The 20632-nt window shown below is 35.7% G+C and overlaps 1 protein-coding gene across 2 annotated transcripts in view; it reads left to right on the top strand.

Moving 5' to 3' along the window:
• DMXL2 (Dmx like 2) overlaps positions 1-20632 on the top strand; it is a 148839-nt gene that overhangs the window by 22389 nt on the left and 105818 nt on the right. For both annotated transcript variants that reach the window (XM_034994846.1, XM_034994845.1), the window contains exons 2-6: positions 11953-12078; positions 15151-15222; positions 17806-17884; positions 18780-18915; positions 19562-19628. In XM_034994846.1, coding sequence (XP_034850737.1) covers positions 11953-12078; positions 15151-15222; positions 17806-17884; positions 18780-18915; positions 19562-19628 — 480 coding nt within the window. The remainder of the gene's footprint in view (positions 1-11952; positions 12079-15150; positions 15223-17805; positions 17885-18779; positions 18916-19561; positions 19629-20632) is intronic.

Raw genomic sequence — 20632 nt, 5'->3', positions numbered from 1 at the left:
TGATTGGGACTAAAAAGCTGGTAGAATCAAGACTGTCTTAGGAGCTTTATATACTTGTTTTTTCATGAGTTCTTTGTTTTTGTATATCTGATCCATTCACTTCTTAAACCGGTGGTTTCAGTTTCAAATTGCTGATTTACCCCTAACATTTATAACATTTATGACTTTTCAGCTTAACTTTTCATGCTAACTCTGGGTGTTTTGGTTTAAATCTTCAGAGTAGACTTTGCTTGGCCTAGGCCATCTCTTTGAAGTGGCTGATAGCCACTGTTCATTACTCTGGACCATCCTCACATCCTGTCAGCTGTGAGTAAGGGAAGGAGTTACAACATAAAGACCATTTAGCTGGGCCTCTATGCAGAATAGTGCACACTGGATTATTTAATCTTTTCATCAGGACTTTTTGATGCAAATTTGTGCACAGAATTTCAGCTTAAAAGTTGAAAGGAGGGGTCTCAGAAGTGATTTAGTCGCCATCTTTCATTTGACTGATGAAGGAAATGTCTATAGAGATTGTTACAGTCAGTATTAGCACCTCTGGATTCTCAGGAATATATTCTTTCCACCATATTGACAGTATTGAGAGTTTAATTATAATTTAATAGTTTAACCATATCATTTGGGAAATATTTTTTGGAACACCGTCAGGACCATCTCCCTCAAAATATCAATATTTAGGTTAAATGAATGTCTGGAAATTTGCAGTAGTTACAAAACAAGTGGAAGTTGTTAAATATTACATATTAATATTGGTACATATTACTTAATGTACTATGAACTTTAAAATTCTTTTTTTTTCCCAGTGCAGAAAAGCAGTTTTATTAAAGCACGGGGACAGAACCCGTGGGCAGAAAGAGCTGCTGACTTTAAAATTCTTTAATGTAAAATGTATTAACCAATTAAGGAACAAAATATTGAGTCACTTATTTTCTGTAATTCTCATAATTTAATGTCAGAAAATTATCCTATTTCTTTAAAAGTAGCCATTTAAAAAAGTAGTCTTTTACTTCATTATTCTTTATGAAGCAAATTGCTATATATTCCAAGCTTTAGAAAACAAATCTGAAGCTGAAAGGTGGCTCCAGGTTTTTATACATGTTGGCCAGTCCATGAGACTTACTTTTGCCAATACTGCTGTGATTTCCTTTGGAAACTTTTGGTAAGTCATACTTTGAATGGTTTATTCTTAGCACTGACATATTTAGAAGAGATAATTTTTGATTTCTACTTCCAGACCTACTTTTTAGTGGAAATGCGTGCAAGCTGGAGATAGAGCTGATTTTGTAATAGTTAATTAGAGCAAAGTAATTAATTATTGCATATTTCTCTTTACAAGGTCTCATTTGCTTTTCAGATTATTTACTAGCATCAGTAAATTTTAAAAAACCAATGTTTTCTTTATTCAGGGTTATAGAAATAGGCTTAGTTTATACTACAGGTAGGTCTGTTTCTCGTTAGCTTCATATTTAGAAGTTTGTTATATAGCTCCATCTATTTTGTCAGTAAATTGTCAAAATTGGCTACCTTCTGACTAATACTTAAGATCGTTCTTTTTTCAATTTAAAGTTTTAATTAAAGAACATTTTACTTTCATTTTGCTTTGGAGTTAGGAAGAAATTAAAACAAGAATTATTTTGTTTCTTATTTAATCACAAACACTTGTAATATTTCTTTTTTTTCACTCTTAATATTTAATTTCTTAAATTTTCTTCTATTTTTTCAGCTGTAGGTTTTTGTTTTTTTATATATTATTAAGTTTTATGTTTCACTTAGTATACCTACTACTTGCAACTTGGCTTTTTTTTTTTTACTACTATAAGTAGTCTGTTAATTTTGCATTTCCTGATGTGAGTTGTTTCTAAAAGGAACAATAAATCCCCTTTGGTTACTACACATGTAGTAATACTATTTCTGACCTGTCTCTTGACCTAGGGTAATTTTTTGCTCTAAGCTTTTTGCATACTATTTAGTTTCCTTCTCATTTATTTACTCTGCTCAGTCAGCATTCTTTTTTTTTTTTTTTCCGTCATTCAGCATTCTTGAGTGGACTTTAGGCTGTTAGGATGATTGAATCATATTAGGAAAGTCTTTTCCTAGTCATGTGGAAAGGAGAGCTGTTTGTTCAAATACTATCCTCTCCCCTTTTCTTTTTCTTTTTCTTTTTTTTTTTTTAAAGATTTTTTTATTTATTTGACAGAGACATAGCGAGAGAGGGAACACAAGCAGGGGGAGTGGGAGAGGGAGAAGCAGGCCTCCCGTGGAGCAGGGAGCCCGATGTGGGGCTCGATCCCAGGACCCTGAGATCATGACCTGAGCCGAAGGCAGACGCTTAATGCCTGAGCCACCCAGGCACCTGCTCTCCCCTTTTCTAACTGTAGTATGGACTTCTGTTGGCAGAAGGATTACCTCTTTTGGGGGATAGTGGTGGTGGGCAGTAGCTGATAATGATTAAGGCTTTGATTTTAGGTATAGAAGCCTGTAGAAAAACAAATGAGGCTGATCAAATATATTGCTGATAAGTACTGTTATTTTGTAGACTTTAATTTCATTTTGAAAAATCTCACTAAGTTTGTATATTTTTTATATGTAAATGTATAGTTTCCTGGTAATCCATAAATTGGGCTTTTAAAATAGTCCATGGCCTATTGTGATCTATTTATAAAACTTTTCAAATTGGAATTGTGTATTATATAAATATACTATTTCAATGAAAAAATAATGATTTGTCCTTTGCCTAATATATTTTTAGTTCAGGCATTTCATTTTTTTTTAACTTATTAGCCATATATGACAAAGGGTGAGTTTCCTTTATCTATAAAGAGCTCTTATAAATCATTCAGAGCAAAATACTAAAGACTCAGTTAAAAAATGGACCAATATACTCAAGAATTTAAAAATAGAGCTACCCTATGACCCACCAATTGCAGTACTAGGTATTTACCCCAAAGATACAAATGTAGTGATCTGAAGGGGCACCAGCACCCCAATGTTTATAGCAGCAATGTCCATAATAGCCAACTGTGGAAAGGGCCCAGATATCCATTGACAGATAAATGGATAAAGAAGATATGGTATAGGGTGCCTGAGTGGCTCAGTTGGTTAAGCGACTGTCTTCGGCTCAGGTCATGATCCCGGAGTCCTGGGATCGAGTCCCACATCGGGCTCCTGGCTCAGCGGGGAGCCTGCTTCTCCCTCTGACCCTTGCCCCTCTCATGCTGTTTCTCTCACTCTCTCTCTCTCTCAAGTAAATAAATAAATAAAATCTTAAAAAAAAAAAAGATGCATACACACACAAACACACGAAAATGTATATGTATATATATACATCATGCATGTATATGGTGTGTATGTGTATATATATGTGTGTGTATGTCAAATGGAATGTGTGTATACACACACACACAAAGAAGATGTGGTATATACACACACAATGGAATATTGTTCAGCCATCAAAAAAAGGATGAAATCTTACCATTTACATTGATGTGGATGAACTGGAGGGAATTATGCTGAGCGAAATAAGTCAATCAGAGAAAGACAATTATATGGTTTCACTCATGTGAAATATAAAACAGCACAGAGGATCATAGGGGAAGGGAGGGAAAACTTAATGGGAAGAAATCAGAGACAGAGACAAATCACAAGAGACTCAACTATAGAAAACAAACTGAGGGTTGCTAGAGGGGAGATGGGTGGGGGATGGGGTAACTGGGTGATGGCCATTAAGGAGGGCATGTGATTTGATGAGTACTTGGTGTTATATGCAACTGATGAATAACTGAATTTACATCTGAAACTAATGATGTACTATATGTTGGCTAATTGAATTTAAGTTAAAAAAATGGACCAATAATAGGAATAGTCAGTTTTCAGAGAATGAAATATAAGTGGTTGATAAATATATGAAAAGATGCTTAACTTTCTTCCTAATAAAAATACAAATAAAACAACAGGGAGATGGCAGGTTTTGTTGTATTGGAAAGATAAAAACATTTGATAATTATCAGAGTTAGTGAAGAAGTGGAGAAACAGGTACTTTTCTACATATGGGGAATATAATCTTTTTGGAGGGCAATTTGGAGTAGTTACTGATTTTAATCACTCACCCAGCAAATTATGTCTTAGAATTTATCCTTTGGGTATACTCGCACACATATGTGTAATATCATAAATAGGTGTTCACTGAAAGTGAAAGACAGTGAAAGACTGGAGACAACCTAAATTAATTATGACAAAGCCACAAATGGAAGATTCTGCAACTATTAAGAATGAGATCATTCTGTGCTGCTAAGGAAAGTTCTTCAAGATAAATTGTTAAGTGGAAAACAAGTTGCAGAATTGTGTATCGTATAATCCCTTTATGTAAAAAAAATGTTTACACATAGCTACACTTAATGTTCACTAAACATTTCAGGAAGGGCTCATAGGTAACTGTGAAATGATTTCTCCTTGGGAATGAGGAGGAGTGGTCAAGGGTAAGGTGAACTAATTTTCCTATTTGGTTTTTAAATTAGCAGATGTTGCTTTTTCTGTAAGAAAATAAAATCTTGTTGAAAAGATTAAAATTAAACATTTAAAATGGTATATTTAACTTGTAGGTGGCTTTTATGGATAACTGATATATGAAAATTCTGGCTTAATAAGGGACCCATTCAAAAAGGAAATCTGTTTGTTTTAGAAGTTAATTTTTTTAAAGTAATCTTTAAGAGCAACATGGGGCTTGAACTCATGACCCCAAGATCAAGAGTCATACGTTCCACTGACTGAGCCAGCCAGGCACCCCTAGAAGTTAATTTTTAATTCTGAGGAGCATAAGCGGTTAGGTGTTTAATTATATGACTAAAATGAAGAGGGAAAGGATGTTTTCTTGGGAAATTTTTGTTAACCTGTGCTTCATTTTCTTTTTTTTAAAGATTTTATTTATTTATTTGACAGAGAGAGACAGAGCATGAGCTGGGGGAGAGGGAGTGGGAGAAGCAGGCTCCCTGCTGAGCAGGGAGTCTGATGTGGGGCGCGATCCCAGGACTCTGAGATCACGACCTGAGCTGAAGGCAGACGCTTAACCGACTGAGTCACCCAGGCGCCCCTGTGCTTCATTTTCTTGATTGTAAGATTTTTCATAGGTCAAGACTGGCCTCTTAAGACTCTTTGTGTAGATAACTTGGTACAACCAAGTGACCATCAAAGCCAGACAACCCTGTCTTCTTTAGATTTTTGTTTGTTATAGAGCAAAGATGCCAGTAGCAATGAAGAATTTAAATGAATTTATGTAATTAACCAACCAATAAGAAGAACAGAAATTTGAAAAATAGAAAACAAAGTGAAAGGTGATGGTCATTAGTGAAGTGGATAAAACAGTGTAAAGAGACCTTAATTTTCCTCCCAGCCGTGTATTTACCTTGCTACTTAAGACTTTGATTAAATCTTATGAACTTCTATTTCTTCATATTAAAGTGGGATTAATAGCTAACTTCTAGGATTACTGCAGTCTTTTTTTTTTTTTTTTAAATATTTTATTTATTCATGAGAGACAGAGAGAGAGAGGCAGAGGGAGAAGCAGGCTCCCAAGGAGCAGGGAGCCCGATGCGGGACTCGATCCCAGGACCCTGGGATCATGACCTGAGCTGAAGGCAGACGCTTAACCATCTGAGCCACCCAGGCGCCCCGGGGATTACTGCAGTCTTGAAAAAGAGACTAGGAATGTAGAATGCGTAGTATAATATCTGTTACCCAGTAGGCTTTCAATAAATGGTACCTCTTAAAATTCTTGTTAATTATTATTATTTTTTTAACTCTTAACAACATGTGCCCTCATTTATAGAAGGGCGAACATACATGAGTCAAAATTCACTCTCAGGGAGAGGTGGGAATTTAACAGTAACACTCTCGGTAGAGTATTCTTGGTAAGACCACAACACCTTGTTAAATTAGATAAACCTCTCAACATGCTTAATACCTCTTTTTTTTTTAATGTTTTATTTATTTATTCATGAGAGTCAGAGCGACAGAGAGAGAGGCAGAGGCAGAGGGAGAAGCAGGCCCCCCACCTAGCAGGGAGCCCGATGCGGGACTCGATCCCAGGACCCGTGCTTAATACCTCTTAATTCACCATGCTTTTCTTCTTCTTTTAAATTTAGATATGTGAACAGTTGTCAGTGACCCCAAACTTTGACCCTGTAACCACAAGGATGTTAAAGCATCCAAGTATTCCACAGAAAATGCCAGTGTAATTCATCTATTTGTATTTTATATTCCCCTAGGAGAAGTCATGTTTGTGTAGGATTTTTTTTAAAAAAGTATTTCTTTACACTTTATCTAAGACTTAAAGGAAATCTGAAAAATTAGAACAGTTTGTGGGATATAAGTATTAGTTTGCTTTTCTGAAAATAATGTAGTTAAGGCAATTATAGATAAAACTGAAGTTAGGACAATGATTGTGTTATGTCTATTGAGATACACACAATCACAAAGACATTAAACCCTCTGGAGAAGGCAGCAATATCTTTATTATGATAATGATAGTATTTTAATTCAGAGTATTTTATGACTTTAGAAGATGATATTTAATTTTTTTCCTCAAGTGAAATTTTGATAAGGTAAAAGAAGAGGGTGACTTTGTTTTTCAGGCTCAACTAATTGGCAAGGCTCCTCCAATGAAATTTTGGATATCACAACTAAAAAACAGAAAAGAATCTTGATAATACCAAATACTCAAGTTTTTAGCTTCCATAGAATTATTGTGGGGTAGCTAATGTGACACACCATGCACTTTGTCTAAGGAAGAAGAGATTCTTTTATTTTTTTATTTTTTTTTAAAGATTTTATTTATTTGAGACAGAGAATGAGAGAGAGAGAGCACATGAGAGGGGGGGAGGGTCAGAGGCAGAAGCAGGCTCCCTGCTGAGCAGGGAGCCCGATGCGGGACTCGATCCAGGGACTCCAGGATCATGACCTGAGCCGAAGGCAGTTGCTTAACCAACTGAGCCACCCAGGTGCCCCAGGAAGAAGAGATTCTTTTAGACAAACTAATGAGATCTGTGAATTCAGGAAAATAGCCACATTCACATGACTTTAAATGTAATTTCCAGGAGTTCAGAGACCTTCTGAGACCATCTATGATTTCCATCCATTAGACTCCAGGTTGAAAACTCTTAGTTTCAATGCTCAAAGCACAGACTGTTTTTCTCTTTCCTAAAAGGATGGATTTATTGTCCAAAACTAAGGTTAAAACAAGTGAAGATTAATATATTTGAAGCATGTCTTTGACATGAGGGCCTGTGCTACAGAATAAGCTCTTGTTATGACTTATTGTCCAGCTGGTTATTCTTTATCATAAGGACAGTTCAGTCCTTCCATAAAAGAAATCCTCCCACATGAATGGATGGAAAATGTGTTTTTCTAAGATGCTTTCTCTTTTCATAGGCCTTATCTATGTGTTGGGGCCAAACCATATCCTTGACTTTGAGATAAAATATTTTATAGGTCAGTACCGTTGTGAGTGCAGGATGCTGGTATGCGGTGCTTTGGCACAGGAGTGGTTCTGCCAAGAGCCCAAGGGAAGAAGAACCTGGTTAAGGGATTCCATTTCCTGCAGAAAAGGCTTGCTGCCCCCTTTTCTGCTTTCCGGTAATGATCCTGTGGCTTATCTCCCACATGTGGAGTAGTTTATACTCTGCTAAATCAATGATACTTCATTTACTTAGTACAAAGGAGCCCACTTCATATTCCCTGGGTTCATTTTGGTATTTGTGTGTAGTCTCAGTGAGTACCTTCTTTTCCTCCTGCACTATAAATTCTTCCTCTAGTAAGACTGAATTCTGAAAAAGAAGAATGGAAACAAAATTGCTTTTGACCTAAAATTGAGAGACTGGGAATCTCTTGAATAATTACAGCTTTTGTATAAACCTCTTAGCAGTTGGGTTTTACTGAGTATTTACTCTGTGCTAGGTGCTGTGGTAAATACTTGGGATTACAAAGATGAACATGGGCCTTCTAGCTCTAAGAGTAGAGGTGGGTGAGGTAGTGGGAAAGAGCAGGAGCTTTATTCCTAGCAAATGAACCTTCACTCTGTGAACTTGGGCAAACTACTTACCCTTTCTGGGCTTCAGTTTCTTCATCTAGAAAAGGTGGCCTGTGAAGATACAGTGTTCATAAAGACCTAGCTGATGGCCTTATTATAGTAAATATTCAGTAAATGATGAATTTTTTTTTAAAAGATTTATTTATTTATTTATTTGAGAGAGAATGAGATAGAGCATGAGGGGGGGAGGGTCAGAGGGAGAAGCAGACTCCCCGCTGAGCAGGGAGCCCGATGCGGGACTCGATCCCGGGACTCCAGAATCATGACCTGAGCCGAAGGCAGTTGCTTAACCACCTGAGCCACCCAGGCGCCCTAAATGATGAATTATTAAGGAGGGCTTTGGTAGATTCCCTTCTGGTAGGTCTTTTAAATCCATGATACTGTTAGGCTGGAAAATCAGCCAAAATCTGTCTTTCCTTGTATAGCTGCTGTTGTAAATTTGGCCAGATTATTAGCAATGAGGTTATGTCATCTGTCTGAACTCCATGTTCTTTGACTAGGTTTCCAGGTACTGAGACTTCTGGAGGCAGAAATTAGGAAGATTTGGATCATGTATTTGTTATACATATATTTATTGAAGACTACTTATGCTAGATGCTGGGAGTGCAGTGGTAAACAGGACGTGGTTGCTTGCTTTGATGGACATTTTAGTGTGGTGGGAACTTGACAGATATTAAACATGTGTTTATATAAATCATTAAAAAATCTTGTGAGCCTTCAGTTATAGAATGCATGTGATTCAATCTTGACTGATTATGAGGCCCCTGTTTTTCCCTGCTTTAGACTCTTTAGATAAAAAGTAATAATAGTCTTCCTCTGTACTTTTGCAAGATATTTGTGTGCAACAGTTTAGGGGGTTCTGTTCTAGCCGTGACCATGGATATTGTATAAAATTGTAGGCATTGCCTAGTTGTGGATCCAGGAATCCAGGACCAGACACATTTGTTCCATTTTGATGGGAATTACTAGTTTGATGAGGAATTCGGGACCATGTTAGACTAGTGGCCTCTCAGCTTTTAGTAGCTACCTAGTGTTCCAGTGTATGGATATTCAGTAATTTATTTAACCTCCCCTACTGATGGGCAGTATGATTATCTTCAGTTTTTGCTGCTGTAAGTAAGTAAATTTTATGCTTATAGGGTAAAAGAAAGACTTGTTTGATCTAAGGGTATATTGTATTTAAAATTTTGGTAGATATTGTCAAATTCTTTTATCCATGAAGATTGTGATTTAATAAGTCTGGGGTGGGACTGAGCAATCTGTATGTTTAATAGGTTCCTTAGGTGATTTTGATGCAGCCAGGTTTGAGAGCTATTGCAGGATCAGAAAAACAGCAAGATTCCCTACAGCTAAGGAGTATGGTGCATGTCCTTTGGAAAAGATCTGGCAATTATGAATATTTAGGAAAGAGTAAACATCCTTTTTGGTGACTGAGCAGTAAAAGCCTATCTATCTTTAGTAGCAGTTGCTAGGAATGACCCATCTTTAGAGAAGCAGGTATACTAATACCTGGAATATTTTAGGTGTCTTTGATGTACAATGTAGGGAAAAACAGCCTAAGAATTTTAAGGACTGGAGTTTGAACATCTTCTGTTTACTAACTATATAATCTTGGGCAAATTAATGAACTTTATTCTTTATACAATGATAATGATAATATCTTCCTTTAATTTGTTGGAAAGATTAAAGGGGGGAGTGATACAACATTTATTGATTACCATCTGTCTTCTGCTGGTATTTTGTGGATATCTCTGTCATGGCAGTTTGTCATTTAGTTGTGACTGGTGATTCACTTGGTTATCTTCCCATTACACTCTCTGGAACCACATCTTGTGTCTGTGTATTCCCAGTCCCTAGCACAGGCTTGGGACATCATGCCCCATTTTTTGTTTGTCTTGTTTTTCTTAAATGAATGATGTGTGCTAAGCACTATGCAAATAGATTTTCTACTTTAATTTTCATCATTAAGATGTTAATATTATTTCTTCCATCTTACCACAAGGATGTTAATATTATTTCTTCCATCTTACCACAAGGAAATTCTCAGACAGCTTGAGTAACTTATCACTTAGTATGGCAGAACCCAAATTGAAAATCCTGCATACATGATTTCAAACTAAAGTTTATGCTGTTTTCATCTGTTTACTTTGCTGTGGTAATACTATAAAGCACTTTGGAAATTTTGAAATATTGTTCAAAGGTAGGGTTATTTTTGTCATTTTAATATATTTTTTTCTATTGAGGTATAATTGACATATAGCATTATGTTAGTTTCAGGTGTACAACATAATGATTTGATATTTGTATACCTTGCAAAATGATCACCACAGTAAGTCCAGTTAACATCTGTCACCATACATAGTTACAGAATTTTTCCTTTTTTTATGATGATTAATAATATTTTAACAATTAGGGTGATACAAACATTTCTTTTGCCTACACTCTTTCAGTTTAGCTTTCTTGAATGCATGGTATAGCAAATCTGCCTTGTCTGAAGAATATAAATAGTTATTTCCTCCCATAAGTGATTTTTTCCATATTTCCCTTGCTTAAAATTCTGTCTTTGTTTTTCTTTTGGTGAACTTCCTCGAATTTATAAATACATGAGTTGAAGATGGTTGATAGCAGTTACAGGGGGATTTTGGCAACGTTGGAAGTAACGTTGTTAGTGTTAGTAACCACTAGAAGTAGTGTTTGTCATCCTACCTGCTCTTTATCTTCATTTCCCTTTTTCATTAGCAGCCATATGTGGACCTCTTCAGAGGTTATGTCTTCACATGTCAGCCCTGGCTGTTGGATGTCTGTGTTTTGTAGGACAGGACTGTATGGCTTAAAGTTGTAGAGATAGTGGAATAAATTATTTTTAAATTATTTTTTTGGCATATATACATAATGTATATATATGTAGCTTTTAATGGAGCTTTTTCATTTGAGAATTAGATTGTTAGGTTGTTTGGAATATTTAGTCATAAGTTGAGTTCCAGAGAAGAAGGAAAAGTGTCCTCACTCTCTGCCCCTTATGTCTTCATAAAATTCACAAAGTTGCAAAACAGGAATAGCATACATCAAGAAGTGTGGCAATAGAAAGAAACATTTGGTTTTACTGTGAGCTAGGGAATTTTCCAGGAACTTAATTTTGTGTTTCATTTTGCAGACTGTATAGTTATACTTGTTAACATTTTATATAAATCAGTTTATTTTAAAATTAAATTAGATTTATTTTAATTAATTTTTTTGTGTGTGAAGCCACTTTGGGTTGTTGTTCTCTCCCTCACACCTCATAAGGTTGAGGGGAAGGGGCAGGCAGGCTGTTACTCACTGTTAGGCAGTTGGTGAGTTTAAGTTTAGTCTTTGCTTTAGTGCATGTAATTCTGCCTTGGGGGTTCATGTCTATTTCACTAGCTCTTTAAGCCATGTGTATTTGTGTTGGAAAATGCATCAGATTTCTTTCTTGATCTTTCTGAAGCGTGGTTAGAACCTTGGGAACACAATTGCAGCCTTCACTGCCTTATTACCTTCAGATGAAGGTTTTATTCTTTAGGGTTTACTAAGATGAGCTTTGGAGGGAACCTCTGAACAGAAAGATTTATGACCTGCAGGGACAGAGGCTGTAGTGTTTAAGAACTAGAAGAATCCTTTCTTGTACTAGTTGTTGAAAGATAATGCATGGGGTGTCATCATCCATTTTTTTTTTTAATGTGAATTTTGCTTATTTATTTTTCATGTGACTTCTCATGTCTTACTTGGAAATTGATATCAATATTTTTACATTAACTATTTTTGTAAAATGTGTCAAAGTATTGTGGCAACAAGATCTAAGGTATAATTCACAAGTTTTGTATCTTACATACTGCAAAACTTTTCTCTTGTAGGCATATGGATCAGGCTGTGATATTGTTATTTTGGCAAGTGACTTTGAATGTGTGCAGATCATTCCTGGTGCTAAGCATGGAAACATCCAAGTCAGCTGTGTGGAGTGTTCTAACCAACATGGAAGAGTAAGGGATTTAATTACCTTATTAACTGTCATCTTTTAATGTATTCTTATTCTTTTATACAAGGGTTGCCTACAATTTCTTACTAATATACCTTGCCTAGATGGTTATTGATAGGAGTGGATAAAGTGATAGGATGTCTACAAATTGTAAGGAGCCATTAAGCTGATAATGTGATAATTATTCTACCCATGTATACAGTCTTTTTTTTTTTTTTTTTAAGATTTCATTTATTTATTTTGACAGAGAGAGGGAACACAAGCAGGGGGAGTGGGAGAGGGAGAAGCAGGCTTCCTGCTGAGCAGGGAGCCTGATGTGGGACTCTATCCCAGGACCCTGGGATCATGACCTGAGCCGAAGGCAGATGCTTAACGACTGACCCACCCAGGCGCTCACTACTCATGTATACAGTCTTGAAAGATCTGTAGGCCTCACAATCCTGTGCATACTGATATTCTACCAGTTGATAATTCTAGCAACAATAGTAGGGAAGTAAACTTTTATCTTCTCTGCATAGCATCCCTTATATTACCCAATTTATAATAGCATCAATTTTTTATCAAGAAATTTAGCAAGTTGTTAGTGTCTAATATAATATTTGTCATATAACAGCTGCTTTGTATTGCTTTGTAAAGCTGTTAATGAATGTTTGTTGAGTGAAGAATCTTAAGGTTCATTCATTCAGACTTTCAAACAGAAGGTTTATTTTGAAATAGTTTGCATTTCATCTTATGTACCTCTCCCCCCAAATATACATCAAATGTAATATATATCAAATTTTGGTTATATGGGGCGCCTGGGTGGCTCAGTTGGTTAAGCGGCTGCCTTCGGCTCAGGTCATGATTCTGCGGTCCTGGGATCGAGCGCCTCTGCCTGCCACTCTGCCTACTTGGGCTCTCTCTCTATCTCTCTGTCAAATAGATAAATAAAATCTTTAAAAAAATTTTTTTGGTTATATGTAAAGCAAATATAGCATATTCTCTGTATACTCTAGCAGTTCAGTAAGGCCAGTGTTGTGTAGAAGAGTTAAATGTCTGTATAATATAAAAATGAACTTTTCTTGTAATAATTGTAATAATTTAGTCTTAGTGTTCTAGAAATTGTTCTTTACTGAGAAGTAACAAATTTTATCAAGGATATGTTAAAACAGAATTTTCATGGTGATAAATAGTAATGTTGCAAATTTATGCCAAATAATAAATTAGTATTATACTATTTTTTAGTGCCCCGCCCAGCTGCTTGTATCAAGCTTTAGTATTTGTGTAAATGTGGCATGATATGATAGTCTAGTGATATCATTGACCTAGTATTGAAACACTGAATTTCCTGGTGTTTTTTAATACTTATTTCTTGCTTTTCTGATTTTTTTTTACCAGTTTTCCCCCCCCAAGCATTGCTTATTGTTTAGAAAACACTGAGAGTGCCAGATTTCTTTCATTAATTTTTCATTACTCATCTCCCTAAGCCAAATAGGGTATCTTTAAACTTGCTTAGAATTGTATGATAGTTGTCAGAGGTGAGTTTGAATAAATTATTTATGTGCTGGTGACAATCACAGTAATCTGGGAGCAAGGTTTCTTTTCATATATAAGTCCTTGATGTTCATAACCATGTTTCCACTTCTCCTTACTTACCGGGTTGAAAATAAAGAAGGCAAAACTGACACCTTTGATTTATTGTCTTCTCTTGCCATCTTCTTTTATTTTCTTTATTCCCAGTCCTTGTAGTGATAACTTTGCATTGATGACTTTATGTCAGGTAACTATCGTCATTCATTCATCAGTTGACATGTTGAATGTGATCTTTCTTAGCACTTTTTGCCTAAGTGTTTCCCTCAGCTGGGCATTGTAAGTAGCTTCCTCCCTACAGTTGTGGATTAAAAGCTTTTTCTTGGAAAGAGTGTTAGATATTAAGGAACAGTTAAAATCACTTTTTGGTGTGAGAGAGCTCTGAAATGACAGTAGACCTTTTTGGTGGCCTTAAAAGAACATCCATGTAAATTCGTTTCATAGGTTAACCTTTAGGTCCGGAAGTGTCAGCAGGGATGGTTTTTGGTCTGTTTCCTGTAGTTGATTCCCTCTTGACAAGAGGAGGTTGAACTGGGAATTGGCTTTCAAGGAATTATTGTAAAGCAGGTTCTGGTAGCTTCCAGGAACAGGGATTTATGTCCCTTTTTATCAGGTATGTGACCTGGAATAAAGTCCTCCTGGCCCCCAAATCTGTAGCTTCAGTCCACTGTAGATGTCCACGTGAGCTCATTTTCTTCCCCTTGAGTCTGATTTCTTCTCCTTAGTCCATTTTCTCTATTCCTCCTTCTAGATAGTTTTCCCCATTGGTATTTTTTTGTTTTATAGTATAATTAATGTCATTTTGTTTGATATATTTTGAATACCTGTTTAATACTTTTTTGATGTCTTTTTCTACTTCTCATGGTTTTTATATTATTTTCACTGGATTATGAAATTTCTGACAGATGTACCATTGAAATGTATCATTGTTAATGAAGTTATTCCTATGTTAAAATCTTTTTTTTTTTTAAGAGTTTATTTATTTATTCATGAGAGACAGAGAGAGAGAGAAGCAGGCTCCCAAGGAGCAGGGAGCCCTGTGCGGGACTCGATCCCAGGACCCTGGGATCATGACCTGAGCCGAAGGCAGATGCTCAACCGTCTGAGCCACCCAGGCGCCCTAAAATCTTTTTTTTAAAAAGATTTTATTTATTGATTAGAGGGAGAGAGAGTGCTAGCGTGTGCATGAGTGGGGGCGGGGCAGAGACAAAGGGAGAAGCAGGCTCCCTGCTGAGCAGAGAGCCCGATGTGGGGGCTCAATCCCAGGACCCTGGGACCATGACCTGAGTCTAAGGCAGGCAGATGCTTAACCGACTGAGCCACCAAAGTGCCCCCAGAGAAGAGATTCTTAAGTCCGGTACTTTTTCAGTTATATTTATGGAATGGAAAAATCATAAATACTCTATTGGGATTGTATTATGTGTAATTAGCTTATACATTATTGTGAAAAGGATGTTGTCTTTATTTTCTTTCCCTAAATGTTAATGCTTTGTTCATTTCTTTTTAGATTGCAGCTTCATATGGTAATGCTGTTTGTATTTTTGAGCCCTTGGGCATAAATTCTCATAAGAGAAATTGTGTAAGTATTAAATGGTAGTAGAAATTTTTTAGAGTTTTAAGTTTGGAATCCAGTCTATAGCAGTGAAGAGCTCCTTAGGAGCTGGTGCTGAAGGTGGTCTGGAACATCCATGTGAAGTTGGTCTGGTGCTTTATGGTAAGATCTTTTACTTCCACTAGGAATATACTTAGTCATTTTAGAAGCCTAGTTTTCTACAATATTGCTAATTGAGATTTACCTTGTTAGTTGGGATCTACCTTAGTTGAACTACTAGCATTTCTTGTCTAGATTACCGGAGTAGTGTCTGATATGTTTTATGTCCCTCTCCCCCTTCTCTGTTCTCAACAGCAGGTCATGACACATTTCTCTGCTTAAAACTCCATATTTCTCATAGACTCAAAGCCAAAAAGCCTTAAAATAGACTGTACCCTTTCTCCAGTACCCCCTTATCACCTCTCAGAGCTCAACTCCTACTATTTTTGTCCTCTCTGATGTCACTCCAGCCACACTGGCATTTTTACTGCTCTTTGACCAGTTATTTTCCATCTTAGGGTCTTTGTATTGTTTTTTCTCTTGTCTGGAATGTTTTTCTTTCTCTAGATAGCTTTAGGGCCAGCTCCTGCAGATCCTATAAATCTTTGCTCAATAGTACCTTCTCAATGGGGGTCCACCCATTTTAAAAATTGCCATTTGCTTCTACTACCTTTATTTTAACCCCCAGCCTCCTATTTTTAACCTTTTTCCATAGTGCCTATCTTGTTTATTTGTTATTTACTGTTGAGAGTGTAAGCTCCATGAAGGTATGTATGGAGCTTTGTTTCTTTTGTTCACTGATGCATCTGAAGTACTTAGAACAGGATCTGAAACATAACAGATGCTTCTAAATTTTTGTTAATGGGGTTAGGAACTTAGGTAGAGTCACTTATCAGCTAAGTGATCTAACATATCACATTGAGAACTATTCAAATGCATTCTGGGTGCTATATTTTATTTTACTTTATATTCAGAAAACCTTATATGGTTAGAATCGTTAACCCTTTTATAAAGTACTATGTTCATTAAGACTCCGTTATCACTCACAAATAGTCAAAACTGCCAGTATGAAATCTGAATGCCAAGAGTATATATTTACCAGGAATTTTTAAAAAGTGTATTCTTAAAGGCATTAAAAAAGTAAATTTGATATATTTCATTCAATCTATGTATTTTATTATTTCTTACATATTTCAAAAAAATACAAATTAAAATATGATAGTATTAGGAAGTGGATATCAAATTTGAGAGTGCTTGAGAGTCACCTATGGTACATATTAAAATTCAGATTCCAGGCCTCACCCTCAAAATTTCTTCTATGGAGTTGGCCTACATATTGCATTGTGAGAAATACTAAAGGAAAGAATATCAGGGATGCCTGTAGTTTAGGGATGATTTGATTATTACTCTAAAATAGATCTATTGAGAAGTATTTAAAATGCTATTTTGACTTTTGTTTGGTCAGCAGTGGTAGGGTTTAAAAAAACATTATATTTAAAAATTTAAAATTACTTTTGGATAATGAAATTCAGGTTTTGCAGTTATTTTAAAATTCTGTTTCTTGATAGTCATATTATCTTGAATGGAGCATTTAAGTATTCAGAAAATATAAAGAGAGAGGGAATTTTTGTGTATTAAACTATTATTATTTGCCAAGCAATTAATGTATAACTTGCCTAAGGTGACATGGCTTTACATTGCACTATACTTTCACAAAAGGACATTTTATATTTATGTGCTACAAAGAAATATCTAAACTTTTTTTCAGTTACTCTATTTCATGGCACAAGCCTTTGACTTTTATACTTTAAATCTTCTTTCTACCTTTTAGTATGAAAATGGTAAGAAAAAAAGATGGAAATTATTCAAATGACTACAACATACATAATATGGGTTTATGGACTGTATATATTGTATAGTTCAAATTTGCTGACTTTGGGAGATATTTCTAGTTTATTTTAGATATTGAGTCTGTAGGATTATGATAATTTGCACTTCTTTCTAATGTGCATTCATTTTGTTTTCACAAACATTTATTGAGTGTCTGCGTATGTTCCAGCCATTACAGCACTCAGGACATAAAGCTTATTATGGCATAATTACTTCCATGAAGAGTGGGAGTTTAATAGGAGAGTGTATGAATGAGTAATACTCCAGTGTGACCACTGTTAGAATGGTAGAATGTAAAGAGTGCTCTGAGTGCTGCCAGGGTGTCAGAAGAGGTCCCTCTGCAGAGGGGATGATGTAGCTGGGTCTTGATGGAAGCATAGCAGTTTGCAGGTGGAGTGAGAGAAACAGCATATCCTAAGTATGAGAATGTGTTTATAGACGTGGAAGGAAGCCTGAGACAATATGCTTTGTTTGGGCATGGCAAGTGGCTTGATATGGTAGAATAAATAATAAGTGGAACTATCAGAAGTTATTTTAGAAACAATATTTTGAAAATAATAGTGAAATATTTACATCTTTGTTTTAGATCATAAGGTCTTAAGTCAAAGAAAATGATAAAATGGTAGTATTTATGGATATTACTTTAAAAACCTGTTTTTCTTTTTTCTTTCTATGTTTCAGCAACTCAAGTGTCAGTGGCTTAAAACTGGGCAGTTTTTTTTGAGCTCTGTGACTTACAATTTAGCCTGGGACCCTCAAGGTATTTAGTGATTATATTTAGAAATTATGAAGAGTAAATATTGGTTTTAAATGTATGATTACAATGTGATATAGTTTCTCATAGTAAGAAAGTGATCAGTAGTGTATTTTCTTTTTGCTAGTGGATGAGTGTGTATTTTTTTTCTTGGCATACACTGCTTTGTACAGTGCTTAATTTACTATTACTTCTGTGCTTTCCCCCGCGCCCTGCCTTTGAATATCTTATTCCAAGAAACAGTGATGATTTGTTTCCTTAGTTAACATGTGCTGTCCTTTACTGTTATTGTATTTAGTAAGAAATAAAATCAGAAATAGGGCTAAAAAACCCCCCTATCTTGTTTTATTATTTGTGTTTTAGGAAATTATTGTCTTTAAATTTGAAAGATTAGAAGCCTCTAATGAGAATAGCTGTTGCCTCTTTTTACATTCATGATTAAGAAGGTAATTTCTATATTCCATGTAGAGAAACAAATTGCATTAATCCATTAATGCATGGATGGATTGCATAATGCATCCTGAGAACATTCTATGTTTATATATCAGAGCTTTTTGGGTTTGTTTTGTTACTGTACTTCTGCTTTTCTTATCTTTCTCTTCCTTCCTTCCTTCCGTCCTTCCTTCCTTTTCTTCCTTTTCTTCAGATTTACCTGATACAAAATAGCTCTTTAGCTCTTTGCTAGTAAGCTTTTCTTTTTTGTTCTCAAGTCTCTCCTGAGAACTACTCTCTCTTGGGTAGTGGATTCTTGGATTTGAAATGGATGTGCCCCAAGTATTTTTCATAGACAGTATTGCTTATTTTTCACAGAATAGTTTATAGACCTAAATACAAGCCTACATATGCATTTCTTTCTCTAGATAATTCTTGCTTATTCATCAGAACTTTCTTTAAATTTCAGATAACAGATTGTTGACAGCAACTGATTCTATTCAGTTGTGGGCTCCTCCAGGAGATGACATTCTGGAAGAGGAGGAAGAAATTGATAATAAAATTCCTCCAGTTTTAAATGATTGGAAGTGCATCTGGCAGTGCAAGTTCGTATCTATGTTGTTCTGTTCATTAATTAAAAAAAAAAAGCTTCCTAAAATATATTCCCTTTCACAGTGATCTCTATTTTTTGACAGTACCATTACATTTAGAAGCTTAGAAAGTGGACCTTTTCTAACCAAAACCCATTATAATATTATCCTTCAGTCTTTGTTGCAGTTGATTGTTTAAAAAAAGCAAAAATATTTTCATAGTTATAACTTCAGAACTTGGGTAGATAAGGTTGACACATGGGAATTACTCATTAATGGATGAGATGTGGATGGGGATGGGGAAGGGGATGAAAGTTACCAGTAACTCTTAAGTGGAAGAATGGCTGTACCACTGACAGTATGGATTATGTGAAGGGGACCAATTAGCCAGGGAGGATGGTGAGCTCAGTTTTTAACATGTTATATTGAAGATGTTGGTGGGACATATAGGTGAAGCTATCTTTTATGCATGTTGATTGCATTCTTCTTTGGATCCCCAAAATGAACTTCAGATTAGTTTTATTAATTAATTTGTATTTTTGGGGAGGTGAAATTTTTTGTTTTTAGAAAACACTCTTGTTAAGAAAATCTTATTCTGACCATTTATATATACAGTGTTCCAGATTTTAAAAATGCTGACTGTTTAACTTTGTTTTTTTAGAACCTCAGTATCTGTACATTTGATGGAATGGTCCCCTGATGGTGAATATTTTGCTACTGCTGGAAAGGTAAAGAACCAAATAAAACATAAAAGAAACAAAACAATTAAAAATGTTCCTTTTTCATTCCCATTTTCTGTTTTTTCATCTGTAAAATTGGGATAATCCTGCTCTGCAAAGCTGGTCAGAGGAATAGTGATAGTTATTTGTGAAAGATCTGGTATGTTCCCCATAGGTAGTAGGCACTTGGGAAAATAAAGGACTGCTGCTGCTGTTATTATTATTTTTATTTTTTGACCTTTCTTTAAAACTTATATTTTTTTAAAAATTAACTTTTATGTTTAAAGAGTAGTATATGTAAGTTAATTTAAAAAGCGAAATAGTACTACTAGATTCACAATGCAAAGAAGCACTCCATTTTTTTTTTAATTTTTTAAAAAGATTTTATTTATTTATTTGACAGAGAGAGAGATAGCGACGGAGGGAACACAAGCAGGGGGAGTGGGAGAGGGAGAAGCAGGCTTCCCGCGGAGCAGGGAGCCCGATGTGGGGCCCGATCCCAAGACCCTGGGATCATGACCTGAGCCGAAGGCAGATGCTTAACAACTGAGCTAGCTACCCAGGCATCCCAGAAGCACTCTTTCACCCCGTTCTTAATTCCTGTGTCCTGGAGACATTTATTCATCAAATTGTGTATTTTGGTATTTCCTTTCATGTTCCAAAATAACTTGCTTATGCTCCCATTTCTTAACTTGTTTTCCTTTTACAGTTTTATGTATCCTCTCTTGCCTTCCTGCTATGGAAGCTGAGACTTGAATCCTCTAGCTGCTGTCCCCATCTCCACTTTTGCCATATACACGTATTCACTTTCCTTCCTCCTATCTTCCTGCTGTAGATAGCTCACAATATTTGGGTAAATGTTCACATTATTAAGATTGTGTAAAATACTCTTCACAGAATAATTACTTTGGAGTTACCAGTTACTTTGTTTTATTCTTTGCTTCCTTTTCTATATACCTAATTCATCTGAAAACCTCTGGCCGTCTTTGGATCTCCACTGGGTGGTGTAATCC

Source organism: Mirounga leonina, unplaced genomic scaffold (assembly GCF_011800145.1).
Source record: "Mirounga leonina isolate KUSES-001 unplaced genomic scaffold, KU_Mleo_1.0 Mir_91, whole genome shotgun sequence".
Taxonomy (NCBI): Eukaryota; Metazoa; Chordata; class Mammalia; order Carnivora; family Phocidae; genus Mirounga; species Mirounga leonina.
This window is presented reverse-complemented; position numbering and strand designations above follow the sequence as displayed.